The sequence below is a fragment of the Arctopsyche grandis genome, chromosome 8 (genome assembly GCF_051622035.1).
Source record: "Arctopsyche grandis isolate Sample6627 chromosome 8, ASM5162203v2, whole genome shotgun sequence".
In the NCBI taxonomy this organism is placed as follows: domain Eukaryota; kingdom Metazoa; phylum Arthropoda; class Insecta; order Trichoptera; family Hydropsychidae; genus Arctopsyche; species Arctopsyche grandis.
Genome location: NC_135362.1, coordinates 12,343,508 through 12,367,228, shown reverse-complemented (window position 1 = coordinate 12,367,228; position 23,721 = coordinate 12,343,508). Strand labels below are relative to the sequence as shown.

Genomic DNA, 23,721 nt, shown 5'->3' with positions numbered 1-23,721 from the left:
ATTCAACATAAAGCTTAATACACTTCATACTATCATACCAAACCCTCATGTTTATTATGTTCTAGAGGAGATTGGTAGGGGTTCAAGTGGCCGTTTGGAGAAGCCTGACCAAGGATGTTGCAGCAGTAAAGATATACAAAACGATCATTTGGATGCGATATGCGAACCGGTGCTCCGATTGTGGGGCACGTACCAGATAAAGGGCAAACGGGCAACCTCCCCCCGAACGTGGAACGGGTTGGGGTAGGTAGCGTTTGAGTTTTCCGCCCCATGCCCTCCCCCCGAACACCCACACGAGCTTTTCCGTCCGGTCTGCTTCGTTTTTATTGGGTGGGTGGTGTCGGAGGCTGGCGCTAATTTATCACTTTATTAATTCCGCAGAATCAACATTAAATTGTCGACGCGCCTTTCGAGCCAACGGCAATTGCCTGCCCGTTTGACAAAGGTGACTTCACCCAGAGATTACGTCGATAGTACTACTTATAATACACGAGTATTATGAGTATACGTTATGCTATCTGCCAGTAAGTGGTGGTGAATATCGACGTGTTCCGGGAAATGTTAAATGAAAACGCACATTCATTAGAAATTTGCATGTTCAATAGTGCGATTAAATACATGTATGTACATCAGAGGCTTCGGAACTAGGCTTAAGTACTTCCAAATGGATAAATATAAAAAGACGAGTATATTTTTAGTCAATTACTAAATACAAGTCGCTGGTAACTTATAAAATAGATAAAAGTTCGTAAATACATATTTATGTATTAGAAATTCATCGATTTATTATATGTGATAGAACAATCGAAGAAATTTCAAATAACCAGCAGCATAGACTAGCGGTTAGCATGTTATGCTTTCGAGCTAAGTGGTCACGGGTTCTAGTCTCACTGGTTACTGCTGGTCAGACCGTGGTTTGTAACTCCAGGTCAATCGTTTCCTATCAGAGTTTGCCAATTTTTATGATTTTCATTGATACGGTTCCTGTAAAATTGACATCTCCTTTCCAATCTCTCTTGCAAATCTCAAGATATTCAACGTCGTAAGGTCCGCCAATATGTATAATAAAATGCAACAAATATTTCTTGATAGATGTCACTGTGGATGATGTTTGTATGAATTCGCATTGTATAAATGCTTGTGTTGATTGTATTGATCTTATTGCATATGTATAAATAAACTCGTCGCTTTGGAGCAATCTATAAAGGTGATTGTACATGTTCCATTGAAACAAAAATATTGACAATTCCGGTCAATTCGTCCTTATAAACATGTTTCTTGTTTTAAACTATTCGGCTCCTTTGAGAGTATTATTTTGACTAACAGCTAAATAATTTACTTATAGAAAAAGTATTCAGTTAACAGTAATTAATAGATTAGTAAAACAGTAACATTGCGATTTTTTGCTGGTTTGTATAAATGCTGCAAATTTCTCGATAGATGTTTCTGTGAATGTTTATCGTATTTGCCTTGTATAATGCTTACAATGCACTGTTTGACCATATTTGTCGTTTTTAATGTAAACATATATAATAATTATGAATTTATAATTGTTATTTTTGATCTGTATATGTAGTACACCCGTCGCATTGGAAGCGATCTGTAAGACAAGTGTTAAAAAAAAATCACGAGCTAGCTACCAAAATAATAAATTCATATGAAACAAAAATTGGGGGGCAATGATTGATCAAACCTATTGTATATATTATAATATGTGCATATATACTGTTTATATTTATTGTACATAGAAGTAAATGTTTTAGTCCGAAAAAAATCCGAAATTTTTGTTATATTATGATATGATTAGCTCTCATTTTGTTCTAAAAAAAAAACAACATTTATTTAATAATTCAAGTCGTGCATAATGTAAGTTGTAAGAAAAAAAAAGCATAAACAACTATCAAACGACTTTTGAATCATCAGGAAGGTACATATATAACTACCAGTTGCGACGAAGTGAAGACAGCTTTATTTGTCAAATTGTCACAAACTACGATGTCCTTGTTATCTGTCGCATATCATAATCTCAACAAATTCACCGAAATTTCTTTAAATTAGCTGATATATGTGTGTACATATGTACATATATATTCACGCATGTTAAGTACATACAGTTAAGTTTTTTGGAAAAACATTTCACTTCAGATATTGTTTACCAACCTTGTATTCATAATGTGATCTTCGTGATTTCCCCTGTTGAGGAAAACGCCTCCGGGAAAAACTAGCAAACAGGACAACAGCAACAGCAGCACTTCCAAACCTTTCTTGCCCCTGTCGACAAAGTCTCCGTTGAAGACGTAAGGATTTTCCGGCGAAGGCAGCCCATTCTAAAATAAAATTTAATATTGAAATAAAAATTCAGAACGTAACAAAAAATAATCCAAATTACGCCCCCCATAGGACGATAATGTATGTAGGTCGAGAAGAGACTTTCGTGGAAGCTCTTTATATGGAGCAAACGCGGCAACAAACATTTACATCCGCCCGTATGTTAATTAATACAATGTCTCCCAAACTAGTAAATTTTCAACTGGTTTACGCAAATTTGCACAAACGACGTGTACGGGGGGTTATTAATAACGTACGAAATTATCTCTGTGCGAGACGTACAATACATAATGTAACAACCGAATAAATTAGATATCAGAATAATACTTTTTCGATGGGTAACTTTATTTTATTTTTTCCAGCGATCTCTAAGCCTCGCCGAATATAGGTGTGGTGAATCCCTACAGTGGCTTATTGCTACAAAATTTCATTATTCAAAACTCACCGTGGTGGATATGTCAAAGTTTAACGCGTTTAGACAGACAGACGGACAGGCTGCGTACTAAATATAATAAATATAATACATATTAATGAAATATGGTAAGAGGAAAATCGCTTCGTCACGTGAGGTTCATATGAGTCAGGTCGAAAGATTTTAGAATACTATATATATTTAGATTAGGATGTTTGTATAAATATTTATTAATAAAAAAGTTCAAAGCGCTCGTTTGAACTTGGAAATAGTGATTCATATTAGAATGTTAAGTGCCTACCAAGGTTTTTCTTATTGTTTTTTAATTGGGTCGTATTAGGTCAAGTTACACATTGAGAATATTTAGTGTATAATATTAAAAATAGCACTATCACATACATACATAATAACTTTCAATTTCAATGTTTTCTTTTATAAATATCCACTATCGAACGCATATATGGCTTTGAAGAATTTTCTAGAGAGTCGACAAAGGTTTGACACTAAAACGTACCAGGCAAAGGGTATAAAGTAGTATTGGTGAGAAACGATTTTCCTATCTGCTTCCATTTCCACTCGTTTTTCCACGCTGTGGAAATCCTTCTGGATAACAAATTCCTCAATGATGGGATCGAGAATAAGTTTATATGTATGTATGTATGTATATAGTACTAGATTTCTCTCCAGCTATTTTATTACGGTAAAAATATGTCAAAGAAAACGACGCGACAGCGCCAACATAGTGGGTATGAAAATATGATTTCATTTGGCAAATTTCAACCACGCTCAAATACAATAAAAAAGAAACGATAATTTCCAGACTTAAATTACTCTCGGAAGTAACCGAAAATTATTATTATTGCTTTAATTTATGTTCACAAAATAAATTTTCATACACTCGGATACGATGTAATGGCATCGACCGAAAATTTCGGGATGTTTATTTTCAATTAAGAAAATAATTCTCAAGCCGAAAAATGCCTCTTTGTTAATTTGCACGATGGTTTTGGTAAGAAGACGTGCTTAAAAGAATTTTGGGAATGATAACAAAATACTTGGAATTAAAAAATTCCTTTTAAATTATCTTGTAATATTAATAATGCAAACAAACATCTTTGAGGGTCACTACAAATACAAGATTAACTTTTGTCTTTTTATATAACTTTATTTCATTGTTTAAGTATATTTTCATTTTTGTCTTGTGCTATTTTAGTATTTGAACTTTTTGATCATCCTCGTATGTCATGTCGAGCGAGGAGAATAAAGTTTTTAATGGCAATAGTGTTAGTGTGGGTATGCGAAAAAACTTTAGTTTTCTCCTACCTTCTAAATGACATAAGTTTTAGGGAAAAATAAATCACTTTCGTTGAAGTTTTACGAGTCGCATTTATGAAATGTTGATGAGATAAAAAGAACGCAATGTGCAAATAATAAAAAAAACTATTAAAAGTACATATGTACATATACACATTTCTCAATAAAATGGGATTTAACATGCAGACACATATTTTGTTCATTATTTATATAACAAACACAAAAGTAAGAGCAAAGTCTCTAGAAAATTAAATGACATGTATTAATTAATCAAAGATATTGGGAATCTAAGTTTCGGTTTTGGAAGACATTGAAGGCATTTGATTAAGTGTTACAAAATGTTGGGTTTCATATTGTGTGTGAGTAAACATTTCTATGTAGAGTGAAGATATCTCTTAAAAACTCATATCTTTTTAATGAGAGTAAGCCAACAAAAATTGTCATATTCGTCTCCGGTTCGGTATGTAAAAAACGTGACTTTTTTTTTTGCTCAGTGTTATTAATATGAAAAGTGAAAAATTTTCCAACTGTTATTTCATCCGAAACCGATATTATTCATAGATGTATTGTCTGGTAGCCTGCGCTCATCATTATTTTCATAATTGAATAAGATGTACGAGTGGAATTTTGATCTTCTCTTTTCCATATGGACCTCGCAGGGATGCTTTGTATTTACGGCTGGTTCTATATACTGGCTACTTTGTATTTTATTATTTGATATTTTTACTTTAACTGCTAATGTTATAATGCTATAGTTTTTTTTATGATTTTGTATAAATTTATTTTTGTTTGTTTATATATGTATGTATGTACATACACATTTATTTTTCTCATCTCTGTATTTTTTCGACCATTGTGGCGCATTAGCGAGTCTTGTAATGCCACAATGGTTCATACTTAAACTAAAATAAATACATATATATACACACACACACTTAATTGTTGTAACGGATTGAATGAATTGGTATCCTCCCCCTCAGTTTCTCGCATATTCAAGTTAAAAGCATCTCAAATTTGTTGAATCTTATAAATGCTACCTACATAATGTATTTCTCACAAATTTACCGTGTATAAAAAAAAGTTGACTGTCCATAGATGTTTCTGTTGTATTCTATGCACTGTTATGTTTGAAAAATTGTTATTTATGAACAAAAAATATGTCAATAATTCTCGTCATGGCACACAAGATTTATGTATGAACAAATTTAATAAAAAAATATAAACTACCTAAAATTATTACACATAATCACGATCGAAACACAAAAATTACTAATCAAAGTACATAATACATAAATGACCGTAATTAGAAACGGACAAAACTTATTAGTTTTTCGCTTTGTTGCTTCCTTTCTTCCATTTACGCGTTAAATGGGCATTTTCGAGACTATAAATAGACTCGTGGCGAAAATAGAAACTTCCAAGCAAACATTTCACTACGCCCAGATTCGTATTCGTGTATATTATTAAAGGCCTACTAACCTGTTAAACGCAAAAACCGGTATTGCGTTTAACAGGAAACAGTGAGACGTATTAGCTTTAAGAATTGTACGTATCGAGTCACGCTAACTTGCGTACTATTATTCCATATCGACTAGAACGAAACGTACCTATTTCACCCACTTAACATGAAAAATAAAATACAATTATAAACATCGTAGCTTTCTTTCATCGTGAAAAAGTTAATAACGGAACTTAAACGTATAATTATTGGGGGGGTTGTGTATTTTATACACCGAAATTAAACTACACGTGAAGGGCGAATATCGTTTATAGGTCAAATCAAACTTTTCCTATTACGCGAGTAAATATACGTTGAATTTTCACTAGATAGACGAAATCAAAATTTGGTATACGAGTCCGGTTATTTTTGATGCTTTCAATGTAAATATTGGTCAGATATTTGTGTATACATAGAAATCGTGCAATAAAAGCTTATGACTTAATTCAAAACTATGTATTTGTAAATAAAGGCAATTTGGAAAATATATTCGGCTTAAGGCGATTATAGAAACTAATAGATTAAAACTTTTTTTCGATATTGCACGTTCAATACAATTTTATATTTATTGCTGTGTTGCAAATTGGGTACGAAAACGTTTCGCCTGAACGTTTTCAATTACTTTTAATCACGTATAAGCTTTAGAAATCGCGATATCGCATGTTGGAACGGCGAATCTAATTTATCATACGGTGAGTTTCACGCTGTATCTCGGTGCAAAAGCTTCGAAAAGTTCACCTGTGATTTTCACACAATGTACATACGAAAAGTGGAATTTTCCACGTCGATTTTTGGGCTCTATAATCCTGTCACGCGACCACGTGTCTTTTACTATGAGTCGCTCGAAAGCTTGTCCGTTTTTCTCGGAAAATTCGCAATGAGTCGTCATTTAATGTTTTTTAGTAACGGATATACTATGTATAAGCGCGTATGATTGACACGATTGAAGTTCTTATGAGTGTGCTGTATGTATATTAGAGGAATCGAGTTTTAAAGGAATATGATTTATTTTTGATTAATTTGGTTAGCACGAGTTGGATTATGGAATTTTCCATCACCAAACCGACCAGACATCAATCGACGCAAAACGAAAATTTACGGCAAAAAAATGTATATCGATTGATTCATGAATGATTTTTCACTGATACTATGCCGTAATATTTAAAATATTTGTAATATTTGATAGTATTTTAAATTCCAAAGATCGTTTCATTTTTCTTATGTGTCTACGTTCAATACAAAAGATTTATATTCTAAAAATAATAATAAAATAAAATAGCCGCCCCAAATAGTACTGATAATTTTCCGCTCAAAATTTCTATAATATCACGAAATTACCTTATGGAAAACAACGAGTAGGTCATCCAATTTTCCGTGTAGATCCCCGCAAATTGTCACTTGTTTGGATATGGCTGTGGAAGCTTGATTGAGATTGGGTAGACGTTTCAATTTCGCTATCGCTTCACGGAGAATCCCAGCCACGTATTTTGCATGTAGACGATGCTAAAATAAAAGAAAACCACATATTAATCAATCAATGATATTTGAAAATACACGTTTCGCTTCAATATATATTTTGTATTTATAATTAATTTTAGCGTCAAGTGTTTGAGACTTGTTCGCGACAGTGTCGGGCGATATTTACATATTATGTACATATATACATAAATTATACTCTCTTCATTGGAGACGTGAATAATGAGAGGCGAAGTTTATAAAACGATAAACTTCGATTTACATAATTGTGCAAAAACACTCATCTAAAAGGTCACACTGTCAGACGTAAAAAGTAATTTCTTACAAGAAAATTCGAGATTCTTTCTTTTCAAATAGACTGGCTTAAGTTTGAAAAAGCCTTTCAAATCAATTAATAGTAACTTCTAGTAACCTAGAAGTTTTTAAAAATACACTTGATGATTTCTTAAAAATGTATCGGCTTTTGTAGTTCTTCTTTTCAGTATATTCTTAATGTATTCTAGCGTGGACGTACATATACATAGAGGGGTTTCCGAGATCAGAGTGAAAGATGCAGTGTAGTGGTAGGGTTAGTTTACAATTCTTGATCCATCGGCCTGCTTGCTCCAATTAAAGGATGGATCAAAACCACCTATCAGGTATTCACCGTACAGAGAGATCATCAGTCGATGGTTATTGTACATATACAGATAGTTCATTCTTCGAGGCTTTTTTGGCGCCAACACGAGATTAGGTGATCAGCGTTAATACACCAGTTGTCGACGACCACCAATCACATAATTCTTATTTATTTATTTTGTCTACTCTAGTTTTTGTTTTCATTTTATTTTGATTCTTGTTCTAATCCATAATTTGATTTTATTGTTATTTGTTATTATTGTAGCGTGGACATGTAGAGGGGTTTCTGACTGTCAGTTACGAATGACCCACCGTCCAAAACCGACCAATATTTATACTCATGTTGTATTCTCCGCACAGAGAGATCATCGGTTGACGGTTCGCGAGATTTTATTGGTTCTAGTATACGGCTCTTTTATACACAGAGTCATTTTTCGCACGAACGCGAAATCAGGTGATTAGCACTAGTAAATTAGTGGTTGACGAGCACCAATCACATAATATCTACGCCAAATTTTTATTGAAAAACCCATAGGGTTCATCGGCAATGCCACCTCTCTCAAATATTTTTAAATAAATAAATATGTATGCATGTGTGGTGTAATGTTTATTTTGGTAATTTGGTTAATTTGTAATTTGTTTCGGTTAAATTTTAACTGTACGCTAACATTGAATTCTAAAGTAAATTGAATTAGAAAACAATCTGATTATTAACGCAGATACTTGCACTAAAGAAAGCCCACTTTCTATGGGGTGAGATAACATCAAATATGACAGTCGGTGTCGGTAATGTTTTACGACAAAATATCTATGTTTTCGAATAAAAAATGATACTTGAAAAACAGTGCAAGTGATAGCTTAATATTTGAGTACTTTCGCAAGATAACAAGAAAATAGTCTATAAGATAAGCTAAATCTAAAAAATGACTGAACAAAATTAGTGCCTAAGTCGTTGAGTGAAGTGGAACATTTTGTTGGGCACTTCAATCCTTAAGACACCCGAAACTTTAATTTTGTTGCCGTTCCTTTTTTTGATATATATATTGAGTGAATGCTACAATATATATCAATATATGTATATTGAGTGAATGCTACAGTTGCGCTTCGACCAGATAAAACGTATTTTAAATTGACAAAATCGAGGTTTCGTATTCTCCTATTTTCTCCTCCGAAACTGGACCAATTTCAAAAAAAAAAATTCATCATCAATATGAAAAAGATATTTTCTGTGCAATTATGCGCGTATTTTTTTTTTAAATCGACCGTTAAATAAGCACGCTGGACTCTTTTCGTGGGTGTAAAAAAGAGGCGATTTTATTGATGTTTGGCGGCTCCTAGCTCATATAAAAAATAACTAATCAAAAAAATAAAACGATAGATACAACCCAATGATAAATATCCATTGCATATTAAAAAATAATTTATCTAGTGCCATAATTGAGGAAGGGAGAAGTCTAATACGTTTGTATTAGACTTCTCCAGCCCTCTTAACAGTTCGTTCAAGGAACGAATCTTTCAGAGGTAGCATTTGTTTCGCGAATGCATTTTAACTATCTTAAGCCCATTTTTAAAATAAGCTGTGATATTCCTCCACCGGAATTATACGACAAAATTGATCAAAAGGGGAAAGTTAATCGTATACAAAATATTCCGCATAAGCCACATAATGGATTAAGCACGCGGTAAAGGGCGTTATTATCTAAAAATACATTTTTATCGTAGTTCCAAAAATAGACCCGGGGGATGATTGTACGAATTTGAGGGGGGAGGGGGGGTGGTGCAGGTGCGAGTTTCCGGTGACGCAGTTTGCATATATACATATTCCATCGTCCGAGAACCGTGACCTTCGGGGGCTGCGTGACGTCATCCCCACTTCCGGTCTACGTCACGCACCGGAAGTAGTAGTCAGCGTCATAGGCTTTAAGTCAAGGGGTTGGGGTGAAGGGAGGAGGGGGGGGGGGACTTTCGTCGTCGAGGTTGATCGACCGCGGACAACACATAGACGGTCCGCGAAGACCGTTGCGAGTGTTTGTGTCCGGTTTAAAAATAAAACCGCGACACGAATATAGAACTCGACGCGCGGCCAAATTTACACTCGCCGAACATATGTTCTCGCGACTATCGATTCGAAAGTGTTTACTATTGTGGTCGATTTTCACGTGTATCGTAATTGCACGTGCGCGATGTTGCGTTGATGTTACTTTTGTACAATGTCAAGTAATTTTGAACAATGGGAACTAGCTCACGTGTAATTCAATAATGTTTTCTATATATGTACAAACATATAGACATTAAATTGATTAATTAATTAATTATTCTTATTATTATTATTCATATACATATGTATATGTATATATATGTATATATTTTTTTTCAAAATTAATTTTCAATAATATTGTATTTATTATCTATATATATTTATATAGGCGATGGGGATTGCACTATTTTCCCCATCATCTGGAATAAAAGTTATTATTATTATTATCATTTTATAATAGAACGTATATGTGTAAAATTAAATGTGCAGTAATAATAATAGTAAATAATGTATGCGTGACGTTGTTTACTACCTATATAATCAAATTATACATGCTATACTCATACAAATACATATGTATGTATTTCGACATATACATATGTACATACATAGTTATATCGTGTGATACTACTGACTGAGAGGTATTTAATCAAACCCTCAAACTGAAACGAAAAAAACTTTTTTGGATGATTTTTGATATGTATGTAAGTTCTGATATTCAAATCGATCGTTTTCTATTAGAGTTTGTAAATTTATTTGATTTCACCATCGAAATGGTTCCATATTTATTAAGCAAGATTCTATTCTAATGTCCAATCAAAACCCTGCATAATCATTCATTATTTCGTATTAATCCCTGTGCTATCAACTATTCCTGTAATTATTTTTCATATTGATCTTGATCTTCCCTTAACAATATTCCCACTTCTATTGATCCATTTAATTGTTTATTTATTATTTATTCTTAGTATCCTACATCTCCCACTATTCAGAGCTTTTTTTGTTTATAATTTACTTTTTATAAACTTTTTGCTATCAATGTTATGCTATGTTCGTTATAATACTGTTTGCTCCTGTATTGAAAAAATAAATAAACAAAATAGATTGGTCCCACCCACCTATCTATCATTGCAAATTGATTTTTTGGTCTGAATTGTCACTATTTGATATATTGGAAAAATTATATTATCTATTATATAATATTATATTTATATATGTGAAAAATAACTGAGTTTCGGTTGGATACGAATACGATTTTCATCGAACATTAGGGAGTCTATACAAGGAGTCGTATCTTTGTCGAAAGCATTACAGCGGAACACTAAATAGGAAATTTGATCATGTGTTCCTTTGTTGAATCTCCAATCAAGAGGGGTAAACAATAAGCGCGGAGACAAACTGTCCTTGGCGTTGTGTGACTACAGAACAGTCGAAATAAATAGGACGACCTATTGCTCAGAGGTGCTATAATGAAATTCTAGTATTTAATTATAAGGCCTTAATTTAAAATGAGTTTCAGGAAGGTGAATTTGCAATTAAGAATCAGAATAAAGTGTTTTTTTCGATGTCTTTGCTCGTTAATATAATCGAAGGGAATTTTAATATTTTTTCAAATAAACGTATTTCAGCATTTTCGAATTTAAAATTGAAGTCTTATAGAATGTAGGATTAAAGTTAATTCAATTCTAATTGAAACTTTCACAAAAGGCGTAAAAATGGGAAAAATGCGAGAAAGTAGTCAAAGGCTCTGCCTTCGTTGAACAAGATAAGCCCTCTTTAGTACTTGATTGCACTTTTAAATCCAACCATAATCCGATTATACAATTTTAATTAATGAAATGAAAACTCAGCATTCAATTTATCGTATTTAACTACTTAAATTTCGTTTTTATTTTAAATAAATAAATTGTTTTTTTTCCTTCTCAACCGACCCAACCGTACAATATTTGCGATTTCATCGCCTCGCATATTTCTTTTAACTCATCATTTTATTTTTCACTCGAACGGCTTGATCTAGAATTTATTCCAGAATTCAATTTGCATACAAATATCCGTTAAGAAAAGACGTCGAGGCACAAAAAGTATATGTATAAGAAAAACAAGCCGAAATGTTTGGATGCCATCGAACGGCCTCTTGTTCGCTTTGCGGATTACGCAAGTCTCTTCGATTTGCGGCAGATTTAAGACAAATTTCACCGAAGATTTATTTTATATATTTTTTCAACTCACGTGTGTAGTCATCCTGTCATGTTTGCTTAGGTCCAGAGCCTTAATGCAGACTATGTTGTTTACTAAAGTTAGACGTAATTATTTGCGCAGCTCTAACGCGTTCACCCCCTCGCTGATTTGGTAAACAAATCAGGCCCGTTCAAGGGTGAAAGATCAACCTCGTCTAGAGCCCCCGGACTTCTCCGATGTTACAATTAGTACGAGAGGAAAAATGTAAATGAAAGAAAAACGCTTACAATCTCGGGAAATCGTACATAATTTTACGTAACCATCGGGGCGGAAAATTCAACGCGAGAAAACGTACACAAATAATAATAAAACCGATGTCGATTACGCAAGACGAAATGTTTGTTTTATATTGTACCTACATATAGGATTTTGGAATTATTATAATGCCTGCGATAATATACCAAGTATAATATAATGTACATATGTTTGAAGTCATAATTGTATGAGCCGTATGAGCTGTTATATAAAGCCGTATGAATCGTATGAGCCGTTATATAAAGTCCACTTATCTTCATTTCGAGAAATATCTCGCAAAAAATTAAATATAGATCTTTTGTTTTACAATATTTAAAAATACTGGTGGCCTGTAATATGTTTATTCTGATTTTTCGAGATTCTAGTCATATCGAATTGAAATAAGTGATATTAGCTTTTGTATTAAGTTAAAAAGAAATAGTGTTTTTGGAATTGAAAATTGGACTTCCGCCACTTTCAAATATAACGGCTCACATATGTATGTGATTCAGTTAGCAATGTTGGAAATCTGTCATGTCTTTTGGAAATCTGTAATTTTTTTAGTTATTATTTTGTTTCTTTTCTTTTATTTTCTGTTATATTTTTGACCATTGTGGCGCATTAGGAATTTCTGTAATGTTACAATGGTCCAAACTTTAAATAAATAAATAAATGTCATATGGCCATATTGTAGTGAATAAATAAATAAACATAGTGAAAACACGAAGAAAATAAAAATGTGTAATGCTCGGGGGGGAATAAAGGGGAAAAATAGTTCGTTCTCAATTTATTGAGTTTTTCCCGCGGGAGTTTGAAATGCTCTAGCGTGATACGTCGTTTAATGTAAAAGTTTTTTTTTTGGAAGCGGTTTGGGAAAACTCACTTTTTTCTTTCGAAAAGTTTCGATCAGCAGGTCCAAGTCTTTCCTCTGCAGCGGAAAATTGAGATGAGGTCCTCGATAACCTTTGTCCGACACGACCCCCTCCTCGTCAGCCTCTTCCGATTCGTCTGAGAAACGCAAATCCATAGCATCTGTGAAATCAAACGTAATGAACGGATCTTAACAAGAGGGTTAGTAGAAGCCAGAACAAGCAAGCAGCGCTGAAAGAGTTTCCTCATGCCGATTAAGAATGCAGAGTATCAAACTACAGAATAACAAATAGATTACAGAACATTCAAACCATAATTACATATAGTAAGTAGGGCAATCAACAAGATTAAGTCGACGAAAGAACACGGAAAGTGAATACAATATAGGGATTCATACTAAAACATTTTAAAGATATTATTAGATATATTTTCATGTCATGTTAATATTATAAAAATATATAATTACCTATTGAAGAAGATCTGGAAGTGGCACTGGAACCGGTTGCCTTCGATGCTGTGTCTGGCATGTGTGTCAGCAGAGCATTAAAGAAGTTATACAACTGAAATGAAAAAAGCATTATATAAATATTTCATCAAACTAGATACATTGAAAATATTATTTGCTTTGGTTTCATTGAAGTTCCAAGTGAAAAGTTAAGAGATTTTCAATTGAATTATTAAAAGTTGTATGGCCATTTTGAACACTCAAAAGTTACGAGTGACATCTTCAACAGAGTTGTGGCTTATAATAAATGAGTCTTTTGAAAATCTACTTCAACGTTGCTCTAGCGTCCGATTCTGCTTTTTGATTTAAGAATAATGTACATATGTATATACAAAAAATTTCTACAACCCTATTGAAGTGTTTAGAGCTTGTCTGAAGCGAATAAACAAACAAGAAGATTAAATTTTATCATACAGTTTTTTTTATAAACTGATAAATTTATGGATTTGAGACGAAGAAAAGGTAAAAATTATCTAATTTGATATCGATACGTATGTATCATAAGTTTGTATGAAAGCCATAAATATAAACGATATAATTATTTTATTTTTAACATTTCGATAAATGATATTAGAGTTAATTGAATTTAATCTCAATAATAATTTTTTTATTTTATTTTATATATCAAATATGTAATTTGGAAAGAGACTTTGTATGTAACATTCGTTGGTTCGTTCGTAGACGACACATTTGATTTTTTTTTCGATTCGTAGTCGCCGATTTCATTTTTTTCGGTTCAAAGGATTCGAAGTCCCTGAGGGCAAAGGCACCGCCACGGGGAGCGAAGCCCTAGGGGGCGCAGCCCTAAGAGGTGGAGCCCTAGGGAGCAAAGCCCTAGGGGGCAAAGGCTCCGGGGGGTTTTGCACCGGAAAGTCACCGGATTCTGGTATACATATTATTTCGAAAGAGACAGTATATATGTTTGTTTGTTCGTGACAGTCAATTTACTAAAAAAACAAATGAGTATTCAAATAAATTTATATAAAATAAAACTATTCAAATAAATTTAATAAAATGTTTACTATTAGATTAGTCATGTTTAAACGGTTTATATTACAAATACTGAGCGAAGCCGGGTATAACCACTAGTATACTACATTATGAAAATGAAATTTTGTATTTTCATTCTACATTATCAAGAGAATAATAATACATTTTATGAATATTTTATGAAAGTTGAAATAAATTCTTCAAAAAAAAAAAAAAAAATTACATTAAGTAAGATTGATAAAATTGGGTCTCAAAATTTGATCTATAAAATATATAAAAACGGACGTGATGTGTGTGTGTACATATGTATGTTTGTGGGTATGCATGTGGCAGAGCGTGGACACACAACCAATCAGAGCCGAGTATTCGAAACGCTGGGAAGCGTGGTAGCGAGGAAGTGGAGAACAGGGGGGGGGGGGGGGTGTGAAGCGTCATTTGACGACAGGCATATGCGACGTTGGGCCGAGTCACGGCAGACACATACACACACACACACACACACACACACACACACACACCCTTATTTCATCATTTCGAACGGGTTTTATTACGATTAATAGTGCGTGCACCCGCGTGCCTATAAATTACCTTTCTAAATATTTATATATAACATATAAATTAATTTTAATTCGAGTATCAATTCCTTTCCGAAACCACCCGTTGAAATCAACAGGCAGAACACTAGTATTATATATTGATTACATTTTAATATGAAATAAAGCATATTTAGATACTGAATATCCATAAAAAAATACGTCAAATTTAAAAACTTTTTATAAATCAGTACGTTTCCTTTTATGAAAGGTCTTTTCAAGATTTCATTTCATTGCTTAAATTCGAAGAAACAATTTCAATAAAAATAAATGCCTAATTTTTATTTACTTCTGGGAATCAGCATTGAAACTGGGACGGCCATTAAAATTATGTAATAAATGTGTTCAATACAAAATTTCCATATAAATCTATTATAAAAACGTTTGCAAATTGATAAGAGATTCATTGATATAAAAATTGATTGCCGAACATTGCGTGAATATACGAGAAATTGAAATTAAACTTTATTTGTATATATGTTGATACATGTATGTGTTTACGTATTTATTTTTATATAAATAATTAAAAGATATTCAACCAATCGTAAGCGCGTTATAATCTTGATGACTCAATTGAGTCGATTGCGACGGCTACGAGCTAAATAAAACGAGATGGGGCCAAGTGAAATAGGTGGTGGGTGAATGAGGGTTTAAAAAAGGGTTAAGTTACCGTGAAAAATTCATTGGTTCGACGGGAATTCTTCGTCTGGCGGAAATGAGCAAATTTCACGAACGAACAATTTCAAATTGCTCGTGAAGTATCCGTTTGTATGAGAAATCATATCGCAGTTTAACACGGCTTTCCCCAGTTTAGTCGTAAGTGTTTAATCGTCTAGGTAAATATTTCGAAAAATTAAATACCCAAACACTTTGGATTGCGTTTTAGTATTTATTTTTGAAATAAAAAGTGAACTCAGCTAACTGGAAAGAGTCTGAAAAATTTGCTTCATTTATCTTAGAACCGAATACAGTATATACTTAAGTATTATTATAACTTGAAAAATATGTGTACGTATTAGTTTGAGTATATTAAAATGTTACAATGAAGAATTCGCTTTGTTGACTTGATTCATTTTTGCCTAAGACATGCACAATCTATTCGTAGCTTTCATCTCAAATTTTCCTCCCGGCTTGATTACTTTCTGGTATAGCGAACTCGTTAAATTTCGCCATTTTCCTCCGAAAAATTTCATGAAATGTTACGAAAAAAATTAATTAAAAATATCAAAAGTTTTATTTTAATAAAAATACCAAAAAGGCCCGAAATCGTTAGTAGCAAAATCTACACGCTCACAATTTTTGTTTGAAACAAGCTCAAATTGATAAAAAACGGTAAAAAAGAAACTATATATGTACATATGTGAGTTTAAATTTGTTTTTATTGCTATAAATATATCATTATATGACAAATTTGAGAATATTGTACGTAAATAATTTCATCAATGAAGTGAATTATATTTCAACGATGAAAGCCATTAGACACCATGAAACTGAGCACGATAAAGTGAGATGTTAAATAACACGTTAAAACGACAACTTTAATACGGGCTTTTACAATTTTATCTTTGCTATTATATAACATACACATTAGGTATTCTCATATAGTCCGAAGTATCTAAACTATTATATATTAGAATTCTTTTCAGAACAAAACCGAGAGCTCAACTACCAAGCTAGTGAAATCCGATCGTAAATTGTCACTGGGTACTATTGGATAAGTATAGTTTATGTGTCTACATTGAAAACTTTACTTTTAGTATTAAATATTACTCAGTTTCAGTGCACACCTACATATGTACACTGTGTGCTTATTATATGGAAATATGTAAATAAAAACAAAAGCTTTATGTATGCATCATCATAAAAAAGATCAGAGCCACTCAACTTTTAAAGTCAAACGCCAATATTGAAATGTGAGCTTTTTCAAAGACCACATAATTTTTCCGAATGAAGAATGTTTTTGTAGCTACTACTATATGTACATATGTATATGTATGTACATATGTACATATTTCATTAATTAGTTTCACATACAAAATATTACGTTCCAAGTGAAAATATAATTTGTTTAAAATGCGTTGCAGGAGAATTTTTTCGAAAGCTTATCGAAAGTTTGCATTTTTATTATCACACTATATCATTACACACTTTATCACACACTATCTATCATGTTCAAATTTATTTAAATATTTTTTTCTTCTACTACATATGTACATATTCCGATTGCACCACAATTATATTTTTTTGTAAAACCCATTATACATACATATAATCAATTCTAGGATATTTAAAAAAAAATCTTTGATGAACATGCCATAGGTTAGCCACCGCTATACTATGGTGTACTATAATTTTATATGAGAAGAGATTTTGATTGAAGTGAATATATAAAATAAATATACATTTTGAAATGAATATATAAATTTTTATACATAAATACAAAACTTTTAGTAACATTGGATATAATTAGTCAGCAGTATAGCTCGGTGACTGCGCTAATCCTATCCATGAAGTAATTCTGTAGTACTGCTGTCAGACTTGAATATTTGTGTCTCCAAGTCGATCGTTTCCTACCAGAGTTTGCCAATTAATCTGATTTCATTGTTGAAACGATTCCTCATCAAATTAGCAAAACTTGGCTTGGTCTGAGTATTTGATTGTTGTACACATGGGAACGATGAGATTGAACCGAATAGGTGACTATTGGAAGCAGCATCACTCATTTAATATACCGGCATTTTCCCAAGACAAGTCACGCGATCGATTTTTATTAATTTTAAGAGCATTACATTTTAACAACAATGAAGAAGATGGAACTAGTTTTTGAAAAATATATTCATTAATAGACTTCTTTTGTTTATTTTATATTGTTGTAAGATATACTAGAGTCTAAACACACCTTTACAAAACTCGAAATCCTCAGCTAATAAGTAGTTATCTAGGGTTTCTTTGGATTAGCTAAAATTTTTATAACTGATTTCTATTGGACTTATAAATAATTCTAATTGGAAATGGGGGCGAAATTTTCAGCGTGGCGGGCTGTCAACAGAAATGACATCAGCACTCAAAGGGTTAAACAATAGTAAGTAGTAAAGGTAAATCTTGCATGGTCAAAAACTTGCTATAGCCTAATAATCTATGTCATAGCCATTTTTACATACCTCCTTTTTGGCAACTCACCCCCAGGAGTGTTTTCGGTGATATTTTATTGTTTTATTGGCATAAATTTGACAGTGCCGCGAGTACATCTATATGTATATATTGGAACAGTTGGGACTTTATGTACCTAATAATTATGTGTGTGGTATCATCATTTGATGGTTATACCTCCTGCTCGCACAGTTCTTTTTCGAATGGCTCCAATACCAAGAGCTATTCGACTTCTCAATGAAATCGTTGCTGCCGTCCCCGAATGCGATATTTTCCACCTCGGTGAGCGTAGATTATCGGATATTATTTTATCATATTTATCTGGTAGCCTGCGCTCATCATTACTTTCTTAATTTGAATGTGATGTATGAGTGGAATCTACTCTCTTCCATTTGGGCCTCTCAGGGATGTTTTCTATTTGTAGCTTGTTCTTATTTATCGGAACAGGCTGCAGGTGCAAGACATTCCCTTATTTGTATGTTTTCTTATTTTAAATTTTAATTACTATAAAGTTTTTTATGATTGTGTTAAATGCTGTATTATTCTTTTTTTTACTTTTTTTTTTTTTTTAATTTTTTGTATCTTAATTTTTTGCTTTTGCTTTTTGGTGTTGCTATTTGTATCTTAATTTTTTTGCTTTTGCTATTAATTTATTTTATTTTTTGTCTCTTATTTTATTTTATTATTTTATTATGTAGGCCATTGTGGCGTATTAGGTTCTTCCTATAATGCCATAATGGTCAAAAAAACGTTCAATAAATAAATAAAATTGAATGTCTGTTTGTCTGTTTGTCTGTTTGTCTGTCTGTCTCGTATAGGCTCCTAAACCACTCAACCGATTACGATGGAACTTTCCGGATTTGATGTATGCATGTCCGGGAAGCATACTGTGAAAAAAAACCTTATAATAATAATATTCGTAATTACGATTTTACCGACATGAAAGTTGGAAGTGCCGTTGTGTAGTGAAGGAAATGTGTTCGTTAGTAACCACGTAACCAATTGGTTTATGACGACACGGCCTTGAAGAGACGTTAGTAGAGCTCCAACCATCCCTTGAAACGGGAACGGGAACGGGAATTGCATGGCTTATTCTGGCATTGTAACGCATGTCGGGTTCAGCTAGTACATATGTATAGCTTGGATAGTAGGTGTTTATATATCTTTTTACATATATTAAAATTTGTCGTTGGTCTTTAACGTATTGCATGGTTTTCCGTGCCGTTTACACATAAAGTTTAGCAACGTCTTTTTATTTTCCCGTCGTCCACAATGCGTAAACGCATTCTTTCCCAAGGAAACGGTTGGCAATAAAATCAATTTATCGCCGGATTCTCACCCTTGCGTAACCGCTTTTATGGAACGTAACGCATTTTTCCACTTATCTCTCTCTAATATTTTCGATGGAAATTCATCCTCGGAGGACATCTTCATAAGGGGAGAAGACAGGAAAATTTTGTAACATAAATCCGGCTTTATCTCCGGAGACGAGAGATAGCGCACATACATACATATGTACACACGTATCTATGTATGTAGATGTCATCGTATTGCAATCATTACACATGACGGGATGCAATTTCAACTGAAGAACGCCTGGTGTGATTGAAGTGCACATTTCAAATTAATTAACACGTGATGCCATTTCATAAGAACGTGCAAAATACTATAATATCACACATTGTATAGATTATGGACGGGCGAATAGCACATTCATATAAAATTATATTAGTTTGCGAACTTGCTTCCAAAGCAGAATGTTCTGGCTCTATTGAACATAAAAGGCATTACTGTTCAATAGAGGGTGCACTTCTATTGCATTACTAAATTTATGGACTTTAGGTATACTCCGTAAACTTTATTGCTCCATTATGAAAATTCCCTACTAGCAGAACTGAAGTGATCGAATATTATACTACGTATTTTAATAACTCGAATTTAGCATATTTTAATTACATATTCTTCCTTTACAAATAGCATGCTTTAAATATTTAAAAAACCAAGAATTGCTCGCTTAAGGCATACGAAATTTTACATGAATATTTATTAAGTGATGAACATACATATAATATACATATTAACCAGCAGTATAGCTCGTTGGTTGCGTTAATGTTCACCATCGTAAGGTTCCTGGGTTCAAGCCCTGGATTTACCTTGATTGAAAGTATTTAATGAAATACCACTATCAATCACGGTCAAACCTACATATGTCAATACAATGATAAAATATCACCGAAAATTTTCCAGGAGGTGAGGCTTGTGAAGGGACGCGGTAGTACAAGTTTGCCGTACTAGTATTTTTCGCACATGTAAAACTGTCTAAAAAAAAGCACGGGCTACGTACCTCTCTGTGAGTCTTAACCTTAAGCCATTAAGGCCGGGCCGTACCGCTCAACTCGCGAACAACTTGGTTGACGCAATGTGTCGTTCTGAAGTTGCAAAATGACCAATCCCATACACATTGTATGGGGTCACATTTCATCGGGCCGCACCCTGCAACATGTCGGTCTCTCGGGTAATAAAGCCCGACGACGGTTGATATCAGTTGAAGCCGCTGGGCCGGGCTGCACCGCTCAACTCGTGAACAACTTGGTTGAGGGCGACCAGACCAATGCATGCAGGTAGATGGGACATGCCGCACTCGTCAACTTGTTTGTCGCACACATTTCCATACATTTGTTCGTGTCGCGCAACAAGTCGGCCGACAAAGTTGCATGGTGCGGCCCGGCCCGTTGGTTTTGGTCGCATGGATTTTATGACCTGAACGACCGACTTGCCGCAAAAAACTCCAAAAAAAAAAACACGTCAACAACCGCACGAGCAATCTACGACATGCCTCTATTGTATGAATGATCAATCTATGAGATAATTTCTCCATTAATTGCTCAATATATGAGGTAGTTGAACTAAAATTTGATTCATATATCATTTATTGCACGTAATAAGTTTTTTAAATCTATCGAGTACAATAAACATTAATTTGAAATAACAACAACATAACAATGGAATTTGCTGGAGATCGAGGAAGAAGAGATGAAATAGAATTAGTTAGAGAAAATTAAAAAAAAATGTCTACAAATTATGTGAATAATGTAAATAACAGTGTCCTTGTGTATTTAGCAATAGACAGTGGTTTTGGAGGACTTTCAACACGTGCAACACTTGCATAGAGTTGTAAGAAGATTTAAACAGCTGCTGCAATAAATCTTCTGAACAATGATTTCTAAACAGGTCCTGTACTGTATCGTCTTTACTCATTGTATCATATTGAATATATATTATTTTAAATGAACAGATTGTGCCCGTGTCGTGTAAAATTAATATTTGAAATAATAGAGATGTGAAGCACCCTAATAAATTACAATAGATAATACTGAACGGTAAGTAAGACTTTTTCGACTTGCTTACGATAACAATAAAGCATGAGTCCAACTTCTTCTACGTCCATCTTGAAAATGAGCGGAATATTGGTCGCTTTTGCTCTCTATAATGAGTCTACAAATTATGTGTATAATATAAATAATAGTATCCTTGTGTATTTAACAATAGATAATAGCTCTAATACATATATGTATATTATTTTAAATGGACATGGTGTGTGGCTGTGTCGTGTAAAATTAACAATTGAAATAATAGAGATGTTGAAAATCCTAATAAATTACAATAGATGCGTTAAATGCGTATTGTACGTATAGCGGTATTGTACGTTTGTATTGTATTTTGGTCTCTACAGTGAAAAAACTAGTAGCACGTGCAGCCGTCTCAAGTTGTCCCTGAGTTGAAAGGAAGGCTGCACTCGCAGACTTTCCAGCAACAAAACTCGTCAACAAAGTTGTTCGCGAGTTGAGCGGTGCGGCCCGGCCCTTACCAACCCCCTCCTCTCCTTGCCGATAGTATATATACCTCAAAAGATGTAAGAGCATTTTTTTAATTTTGGGAAACATTGTTCTATACTAATTGAAGCCAGCAGTATATTTTATTTTATTTTTATTTTATTTTTTACATATATACCAGGAAGGCCTTACAGGTAAATCCCAATGCGCCTTCCTGGCCAATTACAAATACAAATACAGCATTTTTATTATAAGTCGTTGAATTGCGAGACACTGAAAAAACTCGCAAATTAACGAGACATCTATGAATTGTACATAAATTTTTATTGTACATCAATCAAATTTTTCAAATAGTGGTGACATAGTAGGTAGGAAGGATTTTTAGCCAATTTTTTTTTTCCCGGGAACCGTTTCAACAATGAAATCAGAGAAAATTGGCAAACTCTGATAGGAAACGATCAACCTGGAGTCACAAATCCAGGTCTGACCAACAGCATACTCTGAAAAATTCATTTTCATTCAGGGATAGAACCCGGCACCTTCTTGACGGTAAGCAGAAGCTTAACGTCCGAGCTATGCTGCTGGCATATATGTAGGTAGCTCGGTTGTTGCGTTAATGCTTACCAGATTGAAAAGAATTTATTCGGAAGTATTTATTTTGGTTATTTTTGACTCCAAATCGATCGTTTCTGTATCATAGTTTTCCAATTTATCTGATTTAATTGTTAAGACGGTTCCTCATCAAATTGGCAAAATCATCTTTCCTGCTAATTATCACCGCGATTCGAATATGATTTCAATTTTATATTCTAAAAATTAATATATATATACAAGTATATTACCATACGTGTCACTAAGGGGCAATCTAAGGGGCATATAAAAAAATAAAATATTATGTTGCCTGAACTTGTGAAATATATGATACATTCATTTGTAAATAGCTTTTTTGTTCAAGTTATTTTAATGATAAAATAATTAATTCATTCTGTCTACGATAACAGGAAACTTCGTAATGGGTTCAATCTAGTTATTTACTTCTATAACTTTTAACGAATTGATACCTATTTAAATTCCTTTTTGAACCCAAAAATGGTAGATTCATCCCATTTAACAAAATCACTGGCTTTAATAAAGGCAAACAAACAAGAACTGTTCGTTAAATAGTACATGAAAGGATTCCTGATTTAGGAAACCTATTATGAATATATGTATATTCAGCATGTTTCATATCTAAAGTGTCGTCGTTATTCAGAATAACGAATGATAATACTAAAATCAAATACTACAAACAGAATAATAGTGTAACATTGACATATTTTCTGACTGAAATAGTAACGCAACAAATGTAGTACATAGTACGTATGTACATACTTAAAATATCACCGAAAACCAGTCGTATAAAGCGTCTTGAGACTTTCAACTCGGGAGATTTTATACCGACGGAAAAGCCTCACGTTTTATTACAACCAACACACCACCAATACTGTTATCAAGGAACAACTGGCACGTACATACAACGGGACGGCAAAAAAGGCAGGGTCTTTGTTCAATTCGTTCCGCGTTTTATCGTCATCCGCTGTACATATGTACGTAAATACGGTTACACAGCAACGATACACTTTCG

At 33.3% G+C, this 23,721-nt stretch overlaps 1 protein-coding gene across 1 annotated transcript in view; it reads right to left on the bottom strand.

Annotated features, from left to right (window-relative positions):
• The window catches only part of rdgC (retinal degeneration C), a 104,777-nt gene that overhangs the window by 57,953 nt on the left and 23,103 nt on the right, over window positions 1-23,721 (bottom strand). Inside the window, exons 3-6 of the mRNA XM_077436659.1 lie at window positions 13,493-13,586; window positions 13,040-13,164; window positions 6,891-7,055; window positions 2,161-2,327 (exon numbers count right to left, since the gene is read on the bottom strand). Coding sequence (XP_077292785.1) covers window positions 2,161-2,327; window positions 6,891-7,055; window positions 13,040-13,164; window positions 13,493-13,586 — 551 coding nt within the window. The remainder of the gene's footprint in view (window positions 1-2,160; window positions 2,328-6,890; window positions 7,056-13,039; window positions 13,165-13,492; window positions 13,587-23,721) is intronic.